Genomic DNA, 15000 nt, shown 5'->3' with positions numbered 1-15000 from the left:
GATCATGTAGATCATTTAAAACAGAGATGTCAAACTCAGGCCCAGGGGCCAAATTTGGCCCACGGAGTCATTTTATTTGGCTCGCAAGATCATTTCAAATGTGTGTGACAGTTGCACCCCCCCATCCCCCCCCCCGCCACACACACACACACACACACGCACACACACACACACACATTAATGGATTTTAATATGACTTGAACATACAAGTGCATCAGTGATGCCTTCCACTCATTTACAACAGACTGTGCAGGCACATTTGAACTACAATATCTGCTAGGATTGAGTGTTTAAGATTGAGAGTATTGTCAGTATTGTCAGCATGTGTGCGCATGCACAATTTCAGTACTTTTTGTATTGAGTTCGGGCCGTGACATCGTCCCAGATTTATATTTTGGCCCACACTGTGAATTTGAGTTTGACACCCCCTGAATTAAAACATTGAGTCCTTCTGCCTAACTGAATATTGACATGTGTTGTTTGTTGTCTTTCAGGAATGTTACCCTTCTCCACTACCTGATCACCATTCTGGAGAAGAAGTACCCCAAAGTCATGCACTTGCCAGAGGACCTGGTCAATGTCCCGGAAGCAGCCAAAGTCAAGTAGGTGTTACATCCTATGCAAGCATTCGCACGCACGCACGCATGCACGCAAGACGCACGCACGCAAACCCATTCATGTACTTTTAAACACGCACGCACGCACGCACACACACACACACACACACACTATTGCACGCACACACACACACACACACACACACACACACACACACACACACACACACCATTGCACAAACACACACACACACACACACACACACACACACACACACACACACACACACACACACACACACACACACACACACACACACACACACACACACACACACACACACACACACACACATTCTTGTGATATTACACATACAGAGCACATACAGTACTGCACACACACTGAGAGTAGTTGGCACGGTTGGAGTACAGAGTGGTCATCTCCAGTCTCTCCAGTCTCTCTCTCTTTCTCACTCTACGGCTACGGCTACACCCTACACCCCTCACCCCTCTAGTCCAGTCTAGCCTACTACAGCCTGTCTTCCTGAGCAGCCAGTAGATTTATGCTTCCTTGTTGCCCACTTGGACTGAGTGGCTTTTGGAAGTGAACCCTTTGGCAAGTGGCCAGTCCATCCTGCACATCAAGCTTTAGGGGTCAGCCAAGGTCACGTTCACGCAAAGAGGAAAAAAGAGAAAAGAAAAAGGCCAGCTTTGACCTTAGGCATAGCCTTTGCTGCACGCACGCACACACATAGACACAGACACACACACACACACACACACACACACACACACACACACACACACACACACACACACACACACACACACACACACACACACACACACACACACACACACACACACAAAGAAACACACTGGCACACTCTCACAACCTTTTAAAGTTGGTGTCAGTGTCCTTTTGTAGTAGTAACTTTTACTCATGAAATTAATATATTCTGCACAGAGAATATACTGCAGATTTAGACTAAAAATCTAAAATCTAATATGGACCGTGAGTACTTGTGAAGTCAGCACGATTGAGGCTGCACTTAACTATACTTGATGCGAGCGCTTGTGGAGGGGGGTCTGGAGGGTTCATGGAGGTTGTTGTGGACACATGGTGGGAGGTGGACACACGCACACACGCGCGCACACTCACACGCACTTCGAGCGATCTACCAGCCGAAATGCAATCCGATAATACATACACTGAAATACATGTGCACAATTGTGGGACGCCGTTGTGGGAGTACAGAGGGGAGGTCGCGGTCACAAAACCAGATGTGCTGGACCGCGTCGAAGGCCACAGGACACAGGGAAGCCGACGGGTGTGGTGGTGGTGGGCGGGTGGATGGATGGATGGGGCTCCTTGGGTTCCTTGGGTCCTCGTATGAATTGTGTGTATTGGACCCCACCGAAGCTGCCAAGAGTCCCGTGTACAGGGTCCCCCATGCTCCTCAAACACAGAGTATTGACAGAGCAACACTGAGTTCTGAGGCAGCATGCAGGGCTCCCCAGCAGTATTGGGAAAACCAGAGACAACAGCCAAAACACACTAGCACACACACATACACACATATGCAGATGCATAAACAAGCACACACGTAAACACACTCACGCAACACACACGCAACACACACACAACACACACAGCACACTCACACAACACATACACAACACACACAGAGACACACACACACTCTAACACACACACACACACACACACACACACACACACACACACACACACACACACACACACACACACACACACACACACACACACACACTCACAGGCGCATGGTCACACACACACACACACACACGAACACACAGAAACATACGCAGACACACTCATCCTCCATTCCTTTTAAAAGTCGGGTTTCATCCTGGGGCCCATTACGCATTCAGAACAGAACAGGCCGAGATGAAAGACAGAAGACAAAGGGGAAGGATCTGGCTCCTATCTCTGTGATGTGATGCCCTCTGTCTTCTCCTCCGTCTGCTTCTTCTTCTCCTTTCATCCCCCTCTCCCTCCCTCTCTCCCTCTCTTCCCTTCACCTCACATCATCTGTCTCACTCGTGTGTCACTGGCACCAGGGCCGCTGACAGCTTTTGCTGGGCCCGGGACAAAGTCATTTGAAAGGGCCCCTGATCCAATGAGTACTAATGTAATGAGGACCCAATCATGGGCCCCCCTTTCTCCCTGGGCCGGGGACAACATACCCCTTTGTCTCCCTCCCCTGCCGGCTTCCCTGCTGGCACACACACACAGCACTTTGTTTTCCTTTCAACCCACAGCTGTAACCCTCTGGCCGGCCGCACAAGCCAAAGAAGAACAGCAAGAAAAGCAGCACCACATTAACATTAACACGAACCAGCTCCTGGGTGTTTTTTTATAATGCCTTGTCTTGTCTTTTTGAGTTACTACGTAGCATTAGCATATAAGAGCGTCGCACGCATGCACACGTACACACACACACACACACACACACACACACACACACACACACACACACACACACACACACACACACACACACACACACACACACACACACACACACACACACACACACACACACACACACACACATTTAACAGGTGTACCTTCACACATACTACTAGGTACACACACTTGAACTCACCCGACCCATAAGAGGAGAGGCTGGCACCCCATGGGGACCCGGGTTCGAATGTGACCTGGGTCATGTGCCAACCCTTCCCCATCTCTCTCCCCCACTAGCTTCCTGACTCCATCTTCACTGTGCTGTCAAAATAAAAGCTAAAAAGCCCTGCGTAGACTCAAGAAAGAACCAACAAAGGCATATGCGCACACAGACGCACAGGCAGACACACGCAAACACACACAAGCACATAAAACAGTTTAAATAGTATTTTAATGTTCCCCTTGTAAAATGAGCATGGCAACACATGTAAATCTATTATTGGAAGCACACAAAGATCTCTTGTTTAACTAGGATGAGATCCAAGCAAGATTTCTACCCAGCAGGCCAACCAAATATGGAAGACATTGAAGAATGATTATCTTGATCGAATGTGTTGAATGCGTCACTTCGAAGAAGAGGATGATTCAACACTTTATGGTTGTGGGTTAGCCTATACTTTTAATATCATTTTACACTCTTAACCCAGCAGAGCTGAGCACACAATGAGTTGATGTTAAATGAAATTGAAAGAAGTTGAAGACTGGTGACGTGATTGACAGTGTTGTTAAATGTCTCCGTTACATCAAGAAGAGTATAATTCAAAGTCAAAAGGCGTTTATGATTGTGGGTTATACTTTTTACAGCACATGGAGAGTCAAGAATAGCGGTCAGGATTTCAGAGTGCTTTTGTGGAGAGGGAAGGTGTTGATGGCAAATTATCTTGAGTGAGGTTGTTAATGTTGTTGATGTTAAATGGATTTGGAAGATCATTGGATGAATGCTGGCGTGATCATCATTTAAATCCATAGTTTATGATTGTGGACCGTTTACTACACTCCTAACCACTCACAGCCAAGAAGAGGGTGAGGTCTGTGTTGTTGCTGATGATGTTAAATTAATTTAAGCCATTGATGCTGGATGCTGCGTTCCGTAACATTGACCCAGGTGCCGTAAGCTGCATAGACACGGCACTCGGGCTCATGAGATTTGAGATTTTTTTTAAATTAAAATTGTTGGTATAGTTGAAATGAATGAACAAATTTTAATTATAGATGATGTTCTTAGCAACTCTTGCAACTCTTTTTAAGTTTTTATGTGCTTCGCAGCCGTTTAGCAGGCGTCCTCTGCAGGTGCTTTAGGCATCAATGGGTTTAAGAAGTTTTTACTGAGAAGGCACTTTGACAAAAAGTGGACGACTTTCTAAACACACTTACGGTATGCAGTCCCCTTTAGATGACGCACTTGTATTATTGAGGAGACCCACAAGTTGCTTAAGAAGAGGGGAGTAAGATCGTTTATAATTAAAAATAAAATTAAAAAAAAAACATTAATAGTTTACGGGTTTGGACCATTCACTACAGCACTGGGGTGCATTTCTCAAAAGAGAAGTTGTTAGCCTGTTAGCAACTTCGGTAGTTGCCAATGGGAAATACATTGAAGAGTGATTCTACGATTCCCCTACGCTTTTGGCAAAAGCAAAATGTCAATTATCAGTATTTTTTTTCAACTAAATGACCTAGATGTTTACATAGTGTATATATTTAAGTTTCCAATCAAACAAATTGCCAAGCTTAATCTTAAATCATTTGATAAATACTCTAATGAAAGCGAACATTTGCTTAATTATTTTGTCAACAGTGTTATGGACAAATACTATGTCATTTCAAACATATATAAAAATACTACAGAGTTGAAGCAATATATGTTTGAAAGTGCTTATGTCCCTTAGCAGTAATGTTGTCATTAATCTGTGCAACTGATATAGAAAATGTGATTGTTGAGCTTCATAAGTAGGATTTTATGAGTCACTGTGATACAGACTGACACATTTTTCATCATAAATCCCTGTAACGTCTGATTTTAATATAGTCACCCTCCTTACACAAGACTTCCTTCTCCAGAGATAATCCCTAGTGTATGTTCATAGGATTTTTCCAACACATAAGGGATCAATAGCGCAAAAACACTTTCAAAACAGTCAACGGTGTTACTCAACTGTGTTACGGTCAACAGTGCAGGGGAACAAGTCGGCACTTTTTTAGGAGAAAAAAACAGAGCAGACAAACCCATCTCCCTAGAACACAAATTATTTTGTTTGCTTGTCTGTCAATATGGATATAAATTGGCAAAAACATACTCCTCCTCAACTGTCATCAGTGTTGCCAGATTGGGCTGGTTCCCGCCCAATTGGGCTGCTTAGGATGGCCGTGTGCGGGTAAAAATGGCATCTATCAGAAAAACCTTCCCACTGCCATATAAATCAATAGAATTGGGCGGGTTCTTAGGGCGGATTTTGATCATTTTTTGGGCTGGAAATCATCAGCCTCATCTGGCAACCCTGACTGTCATACTTAATTGTAACACCATTGACGGTAACACCATTGACATTTCAGCCATTTTTATGGTCTTGTGCTAACTGAGGACCTCAGAAGTTCCACCACAACACCTTAATCAATTCATGTATCTGTATGCTTTATCTGTGTTTTTCTACATGTGATTTCTAATTCAGATTCTTATGAATATGTTGACAACACTGTTGACAGGCAATTTTCCCGCTATGAGAACATGAAAAAGAATGGATTAAATTATGGAAGGATGGAGCTCAAAATTTACCAAAAAGTCTTCCTGTATCCTGCCAAAGAGGTTATGACATCACGTGATGTTATTCGTATGGCCTAAGACCAAACCATTACTGATTTATGGAGGAGGTTTCAGACCGTGACACGGTTAACACAGTTTTCGTGGACACACACAAAATGGCAAATTTCATGTATAATGGAAAGGACAGTGGTCTTTCTGACAGTTTTGTCATATTGTGATGATTACTGTGAATCAACATTTGCAATCATCTTGGGCAAAACAAGTTTCTTTACATGCTAATATGAAGACTGAATCTGACATTTGGAAAACAGGACGGCATGAAAACGCCCAAAACCAATATTAAATATTCATTCTTGCTGAGGGAAATAATTCTATGTCTACACTTTCTGTATTATATGAAAGATAAATGTTTTCTAATGTCCAAAACATCATTGGATGCAGTTAATAGTTAGTGGAATTGCCAAATAAAATCCACGGACTTAAAAGTGTATTCGAAATAGAGAATCACTCTGAAAACAACGAAGTAGCTAATTTAGTAAGCAATTTTGGTTTAGAGAAATCCACCCCTGAGCAGAGTCAAGAAAAGGACAAGGGTTTTGGAGTGGTTTTGTTGTGAGTGAAGGTGTTGATGCGGATGATGATGTTGATGTTGGACGATGTGTCATTCTGCGGATCAGTTTACCTCAGGAACCACTACACAACAGCCATTGTTCTCCCAGAGTGACGGATGGGGGGACTTGAGGTGTTTACGGGCCCTCTCACATATCACACATGACACATCTTCTGTGTGTGTGTGTGTGTGTGTGTGTGTGTGCGTGCGTGCGTGCGTGCGTGCGTGTGTGTGTGTGAGAAAGAGAGAAAGAGATAGGGGAGAATGAGAGTAAAATGAATGAATGCGTGTGTGTAACCTAAACCCACACTCTCACACACACACACACACACACACACACACACACACACACACACACACACATGCCCTCTCACACACACACACATGCCCTAAGAGAAGACATACCAAAGGCGTGTGTGTGTGTGTGTGGTGGGGAGATAGACACAGCCTTTGACAATGCTCTGATTGTGCCGCCACAGCAATGAGTAGTACTGATTCAGCACTGTCGCCTTGATTTCAAGCATGCATGCCCGCACACACACGCACACGTGCATACACACACACACACAGTCTCCCTTTCCCTCTCACTCACACAGTTACACACACATACACTGATGCCTACACACGCACACACACACACATGCACTGACAGAGGCGCATCCATAGTGTCAGCTTTGCATTAACACACACACACACACACACACACACACACACACACACACACACACACACACACACACACACACACACACACACACACACACACACACACACACACACACACACACACACACACACACACACACACTCACCGACACACACACACACACACTCACCCTCACACACAGATAGAGGGATAGCTCTACTGTCAGCATTGGTCTCACCACAGCCCACAATAGGGCCTGACCTGTACAAAGTGTCTGTCTGGGCCGGGGTATGTCTAAGCTGGGCACGCCTGGAGGTCGCAGGCCAACACAAAAACACACGCACGCACTCACTCGCTCACTCACTCACTCACTCACTCACTCACTCACTCAATCACTCAATCACTCAATCACTCACTCACTCACTCACTCACAGAACATCACAGTCATATTGTATATTGCATTTGTTTTATCGAACTGACATGAAGTTTGTCTGTGGTTAGCTATAAATTATCATCTAACCACAGAAACTCTCTTTATAAATCAGTAGCTAATCTCTCTCTCTCTCTCTCTCCCTCTCTCTCTCTCTCTCTCTCTCTCTCTCTCTCTCTCTCTCTCTCTCTCTCAGCATGACTGAACTGGAGAAGGAGATCAACAACCTCCGCAGTGGACTGAAAAGTGTTGAAAGTGTAAGTTCATATCTGCATGCTTCCCATCTTTTTCTTCTACACCTCTTTTCTGACCACTCGCTTGTTTCTCTAGCTCTAGCTTTTGGGCATAGTCAGTAGATAGGTTTTACTGATGCCGGGTCCTCAGTAGAATAACTGCTTGGCAGCACTGTGCGCGTGTGTACTGTACGTGCATGCGTGCATGTGCACATTTCTGTGCGCGGAACTGTACACCTTTCAACTACTGTAGGATTCAGAATAAACGTCACAGTCATCAACAACAATGACAACATAGGAGATGAAGGCTTGTGTTTTCTTTAATCTCCTCATGGCCTACATAATCATGTACAGTAAGATTTTATTTTCAGTTACCTTTCTAAATATCCTAGGACCATTTACAATGATATTGAAAACAATAGCAATAGACAATAACAAGACACAATATATCACTGTTTGGCAATATGGCAGTTTGGCAAACAATAAACAATCATGACCAGGGCTGGGTGATACAGCATAAATTCTTCTTTAATAGACTCGGCCAGGCAGAATAATGACACAACACTGTGTCTTAGTGTGGTTTCTTTGAACTGTTCATGAACACACCCAGAGGAATGAAAATGAATAAACCAATTAAAAGAAACAATTAAGAAATAAATGATGACCACAAATCAGTCTACCGCAAACCAGCAAAGATTTGTAGACCGCTTGATCATTGTCAAGAAACAGTTACAATTCTCAATTCTATTGGTAGAACAATAGCTTGTCCTCGTGTCATACTTACGCAGCACACGCAGTACATCATTGCTTACAGCTAAACTCTTTTAATAACATGATCTAGATGAATGAGAATCTTCACAGATGTCATTACTAAATAACTTGCCAAGAAATTTATTTAATTAATGTGAGAACGATCAAGACCATGATTATTAATTGTTGTTGACAATGACTGGATTATGGCTCTCATTATGTATTGTGTAAACTCTTTTTTGGAGCCCATAATTTCTTTTGTTTTGCTGATCTTGTCATCATATATCTTTTTTGCCATCTATTTTCCAGTTGTTTCATTATGCTAGTCATACTTACTGTAGTTCTCTATTCCCCTACCATCAGGAGTTTGGGCTTCAGTTGTTTTATTCTGTTAGTCCAAGAGTATGATTGGGGATAGAGGTCAAGTCTAGCAAATAATCTATTATTAATCTATTATTATAAGCAAATAATCTATTATTTATAAGTAAAAGGAAAAGGATAATGAGCGCTCAAAGTCTTTTCTCCAGATAGAAGGGGATGCATCTGGTTAATCCTGTTTAGGCTTCATAGAGAGATGACTGAATCCAAAGCACTCTCCTTCGAGTCTTAGAAAAGGGCTTTTATTATAACTACAACCTTGACTCGAAGGACAGTGCTTTGGATTCAGTCATCTTTCTAATCTATTATTTGTATTTGTGTGTTTTTAAACAGCATCTTTTTTTGTCTTCTCCTCCTTCTTCCAGGAGTTGGACTTCCAGCGTAAGCGGCCTCAGGAGTATGGGGATAAGTTTGTGTCGGTGGTCAGCCAGTTCATCACTGTGGCCAGCTTCAGCTTCTCAGACGTGGAGGACTCGCTACACGAGGCCAAAGAACTGGTGGGTCATTTCACAAGTCTGTCTGTCTGTGCGTGTGTGTGCGTGTGTGTGTGTGTGTGTGTGTGTGTGTGTGTGTGTGTGTGTGTGTGTGTGTGTGTGTGCGTGCGTGTGCGTGTGCGAGTGTGTGTGTTTATAATGTCCCCCATTAAGTTTTCCCAGTCAAATGCGTGTGTGCATAAGTGTTTCTGTGCTTTTATATCCACTTGTGCAGGACTCTCCTTGACATGTGGGGGACTCTGCACTGTGAGTGTGTATGGCTACGTGTGCGTGAGTGTGCGTTCGTGCATACGTCAGTTTATGTGTGCTTGTATGTGGAGGACTCTCCTTAACATGTGTTGAACTCTATACTGTGAGTGCGTACGGTTACATGTGCTTGTAGTACATGCTTCAGCTACTTCAATCTGAAGGACTTTCACTGAGGAAAAGAGTCAAAGGAACTGTTGGTCATTATAGTCCACGGGCCAGGTGAGATGTCGGTACCACTCAGAGGGGCAAAGGTTGCTTATATTTTTTGAAAAGATACATGTCTGAAGTTAACATTTTTGTATGATAACCCTTCTGGAAGTACAGCCAAGTTAGGGTTATCAGCCGTTAAAGTAACACCCCCCCATCAAAAATAAAGGTTTTTAAGATGGGTGCCTGTCTTTCTACTGGCCCTTGTTTAAGACATATAGGGATGGTTAATTTTGTTATATGTGGTATCGTTGCGAAGGGGAGACTCTGAGCTTTCATCCGACACCTTTCGAGAACATTTTGGTTAAGTATAGCCCTCCCTGCAGCTTTTCAAACATTTACTCAGACACATTTTTTTCAATTTTCGCCGATATCATCTCTTGTCTTTTCATACTGTGGCATCAGGGAGCATCAGAGAAACCTATTTAAAACTCTAAAATATTGTCTTGAGTATCAGGAATCTGAAAATATATCCTTTCACTATGTTATCCCATTTTTAGGGGGTGATTTTCAGTCTTGTATCAGGCATGCCACTTTTTTGTTGCTGTTTTCTGTGTGCTAATGTCTCGTATAGTCAGGCCTTTTTGAGACAGTCTGCAGTTGGTTATCATAGGCTTGTTATACAGTATATCATCAGGGAAGCCGACAGGGGGGAGACAAAGGGATGTCTTGTCCCGGGCCCAGGGAGAGAGGGGGGCCAGAATTTGATCCTTATTACATTGTATGTATTGAATTTGGGGCCCTTTCCGATGTCTTTGTCCCAGGCCCAGCCAAGGCTGTCAGCGACCCTGTATATCATATGAAAGCTTGGATTGTATAGTATACAGATATGACCATGTATTTGGTGTACCTATTTGCATAGTAACCTATTTGCATAGCAACGGTTGCCAATTTGTTGTTATGACTGAAACTTCATTATATGTCCAAAATACCTCAAGACGTTTCAACCTTGAAGATGAATTTGAGTGGTAACCGTAATATATCTGACTCCCACTCCACTTTTCTTTTTTACACTGCATTGTACATGACCCCACACTACTCTATCAGTTCCATGTAGTGGTAAACTGGCAACGCTTCTAGGGCCATTCTGCAATTGGTTATCATAGCTCATTATACACCATATTAAAGCTTGGAGTTTGCAGTGTATGGGATATTATGATATATTTTGCTGTACCTATTTGCTTGGCAACGCAGGTAAAGCATTTTCCTTACCAACCAGCATCAATGATACAGTTTCTCAGCGATTCCATTGTGTAATGATACGTGAATCCTGACTACTTGTCCTAATATCAGTGTTGTGATGCAATACATCAAGAGGTTATATACAACGTCTGCAACATATGTGATAATGGCCCATTTGATGTTAGTCTACCAACCGAAATCATAGCAAATGTGTGAGAAATACAATAGGCCTTTAAACATATCGTGTCAACTTTTGTAGACATATTGTGTCATGTTAAATATGACTTAAAAATGTTTGGTTACTACATGTCAGACATACATGTATCTTAATTTTACATGTGCTTAGCAGAAGAGATGGGAAAAGAGTTGAAGTTGTACTCAAGTGAGCGTAGGCCTATCTTACTCGAGGGGTAAGTAAAAGTCATGTACTCATCCAAAATCTGCTCAAGTATAGGTAAAGTAGTTCAAAAAAAGTACTGAACTTAAAATGTAATTTGATGAAAAATAGTTCTTTGTTACTTTCAATTAGATGTCCTCTAGTGGCCTAGGCCTCTTTTTTTGGTCTTTTATGGCTCATTTTGTGACAGGAAAGGATTGGCGAGAGAGAGAGGCGGCAGTCTGGTGCCCTATCTAGCGGTCCATGCCTAGTCCTTTTGAGATGCTCTTCATTTAGTGGTTTTGTTTAGTCAATAATGACACATCTGGTGTTCCCAGACAGGCCCTCTTGCAGGAAATCAAGCAGGTCTATCATCTACAAACCTAAAGGCCAACTTCAGTCTTGGGTAGTGATTTGAACAGGCAGCAGGGCTTTGTTGCATCTGGTATTGGAGACCTAGACTGTATCAGAGGTGTCATGATTTATAGCAAAATGTAAAAACTGTCTGTGATATAACAGTTGAAGATCATGAAGAAGTTGAACATATTGCAAAGGAAGAGTGAGGGACAATACCATCAGAAAAGTACAAAAAGCTCATTGATGAATGAAAAACATGTTTGGAAGCTGTCATTGTCATTGTGCACCCAAATACTACTGGTGAGGACTGTATACTGACCATTCAGAAGACAAAAATATAATTTCAGCAGGGGATGTTTTCTTGGCACACGTTGGGCCCCTTTGTACCAATCAAGCATCATTACAATGCCCCAGTCTACTTGAACGTTGTTGCAGGCAGTTAAATGGCTTCTTATTGAAAAAGGGGTAGGCTACAGCCCAGTACCCAGCCCAGTACCAGCCCAGCAAGGTGTACCTAAGTAGCAGGTAAGTGCACATCTTCTTTGTGTATGCATTTTTTCTTTCTAAAGTGGTATGTAGTATACAGTATACAGTTTTATGCATAAGTCAGTATACAGGTGGGATTTCAACCTGCAACCCTCTGATCTGATGTCCATCTCCTGAACCACTACGCCACAACTGCCCCATATGCTGTTATAGTATGTGTAACATGGCTGTTATGTAACTGTATGAATGCCACAGTTGGTCCTACTCTCTACATTTACAGTGCATGTGCAGGGAGTACTATTCAGTGTGATATGAGGTTCTGTGCTATTGTGACATTAGCACATGTAGAGTAGCAGGGCAATAACAAACCCATTACATCTACTGTGACTACCAGGTTCATAGAGGTCAATGCTCAGCATGGTCTCCTATTGTAATGCACTGTACTCTACTGAACTATACTCTACTGTACCATACAGTTCTCTACTCTACTTCACTCCACTCCATTGTTCATTACTGCTGCTTGGGTCTAGGGATGGGTATCAGTGTATGCCTGGAAAGTGAGCTGCAGTTGCTCAGTTGGTACACCAACACTTGTGAATACAGTACATGTATGCATGTTGCTTCATCAGTGGCATGGTGTAGTAGTTGTTGCAGCAGTATGAAGTTCAGAACTCGTGCTGTCTTTGCAAAGCTCTGATTACATTGTACCCCACTCTTCCTTTGCAAACCTCTTCATGATCTTCACCTCAAATCAAGTGTTCTTGCAGAGAGTTTTAAATGTTGCTGTAAATCATGATACATGTGGTACGACCAAGGCCTCCAGGAGGAGAGAAGTGCCGCAAATTCTCCAATTAAATAAACAAGTTTTTAATGTGACAACTCGAGAGTGTGCAGCACTTATCTCCTCCTGCAAGTGTGCAACTGCACTCAGGACCCGCCAGGTTAGTGGGGGGATTAATTAACCAGTGCTCTCCACCATCCTCTTCCATGACTGAGGCACCCCAATTATGGTACCGTCCCGCTGCACTGCTGCCTTTCGGATGCCCTTTGGGGGCTGCCCCCTTGCACGGGTGAGGCATAAATGCAATTTTGGTGTGTGTCGTGTGCACAGTGTGTAGTGTGTTGTGGCGGGCTGTGTCACAATGTGAATGGATGTAGGAGTTAACTAGTTGAACTTTCACTTCACTTTCTACTACTAAAGACTACTAAAAAGGGACAAGTTAAGGGATGAGTTTATGTTGTGTTTATATACAATTGCTATGATTTCAGTTGCAAGACTAATATCATAGGGGACATTATCACATATATTTCTGGTATACAACCTCTGGGCGCATAACAACATTGATTTTAGGACAAGTAGTCAGGATTCAGACACCATATGACACAATGGAATCACTGAGAAACTATATCATTGATACTGGTTATGGAAAATGATTTGCCTAGTTAACATTGCTCTGCAAACAGGTACACCAAATATATGATAATATATGAATATGCTACCCACTCCAAGCTTTCATATGGTATATAACAAGCTATGACAACCAACTGCAAAATGCACCTAGAGGTATTGCTTCCTGAACTTTATGAGAAAATGGTAAAACTGTGTTTTGAAAAAAATAACATGCCTCATACAAGACTGAAAATCACCCCCTAAACATGGGATAACATAGTGAAAGGATACATTTTCAGATTCCTGATACTCAAGACAATATTTTAGAGTTTAAAATAGGTCTTTCTGATGCTCCCTGATGCCACAGTATGAAAAGACAAGAGATGGTATCGGCGAAAATGGAAAAAAATGTGTCTGAGTAAATGTTTGAAGAGCTGCAGGGAGGGCTATACTTAACCAAAATGTTCTCAAGAGGTGTCGGATGAAAGCTCAGAGTCTCCCCTTCGCAACGATACCACACATAACAAAATTAACCATCCCTATATGTCTTAAACAAGGGTCAGTAGAAAGACAGGCACCCATCTTAAAAACCTTTATTTTTGATGGGGGGGTGTTACTTTAACGGCTGATAACCCTAACTTGGCTGTACTTCCAGAAGGGTTATCATACAAAAATGTTAACTTCAGACATGTATCTTTTCAAAAAATATAAGCAACCTTTGCCCCTCTGAGTGGTACCGACATCTCACCTGGCCCGTGGACTATTAGTGAATAGTTTTGGGTATGGGTGTTTGTGCACATATGGGTGCATGTGTAGGCTAGAGATTCCCAGAATGTGGAGTGCTCTCTCCAAAAGACCATAGAAGTGGTGGTCATACGTGAATGCTTTGGTGTGTGTGTATGCGTGCGCGTATGTGTGTGCGTGTGTGTGTAGAGACGTCAATGTTTTCCAGCCCCTCTGATGTGGCGGCCTCTCTCCACTTGTCCATCTCCTTGGTGTGGTATTTCAATGTTTGTGTATGTGCGCCAACTTCTATCCTCTCCTCTCAGTTCCTCTCCTCTCCTCTGCTCTCCTCTCCTCTTCTCCCCTCTACACTCCACTCCACTCCACTCCACTCCTCTCCTCTTCTCCCCTTCCCTTCCCTTCCCTCTCCTCTCCTCCTCTCCTCTCCTCTCCTCTCCTCTCCTCTCCTCTCCTCACCTCTCCACTTCTCCTCTCCTCTCCTCTTCCCTTCTCTCTTCTCCTCTCCTCTCCTCTTCTCTTCTCTTCCCTTCCTTTCCCTTCTCTTCTCTTCTCTTCTCTTCTTATCTCTTCTCTCCTCTCCTCTCCTCTCCTCTCCTCTTCTCTTCTCTTCTCTTCTCTTCTCTTCTCTTCTCTTCTCT

At 43.0% G+C, this 15000-nt stretch overlaps 1 protein-coding gene across 3 annotated transcripts in view; it reads left to right on the top strand.

Moving 5' to 3' along the window:
* Nucleotides 1–15000, top strand: part of daam1b (dishevelled associated activator of morphogenesis 1b) — a 176110-nt gene that overhangs the window by 147986 nt on the left and 13124 nt on the right. For all 3 annotated transcript variants that reach the window (XM_063223556.1, XM_063223554.1, XM_063223555.1), the window contains 3 exons: nucleotides 495–602; nucleotides 7713–7773; nucleotides 9243–9374. In XM_063223556.1, the coding sequence (XP_063079626.1) occupies nucleotides 495–602; nucleotides 7713–7773; nucleotides 9243–9374 (301 nt within the window). The remainder of the gene's footprint in view (nucleotides 1–494; nucleotides 603–7712; nucleotides 7774–9242; nucleotides 9375–15000) is intronic.

This window comes from Engraulis encrasicolus, chromosome 18 (genome assembly GCF_034702125.1).
Source record: "Engraulis encrasicolus isolate BLACKSEA-1 chromosome 18, IST_EnEncr_1.0, whole genome shotgun sequence".
Taxonomy (NCBI): domain Eukaryota; kingdom Metazoa; phylum Chordata; class Actinopteri; order Clupeiformes; family Engraulidae; genus Engraulis; species Engraulis encrasicolus.
This window is presented reverse-complemented; position numbering and strand designations above follow the sequence as displayed.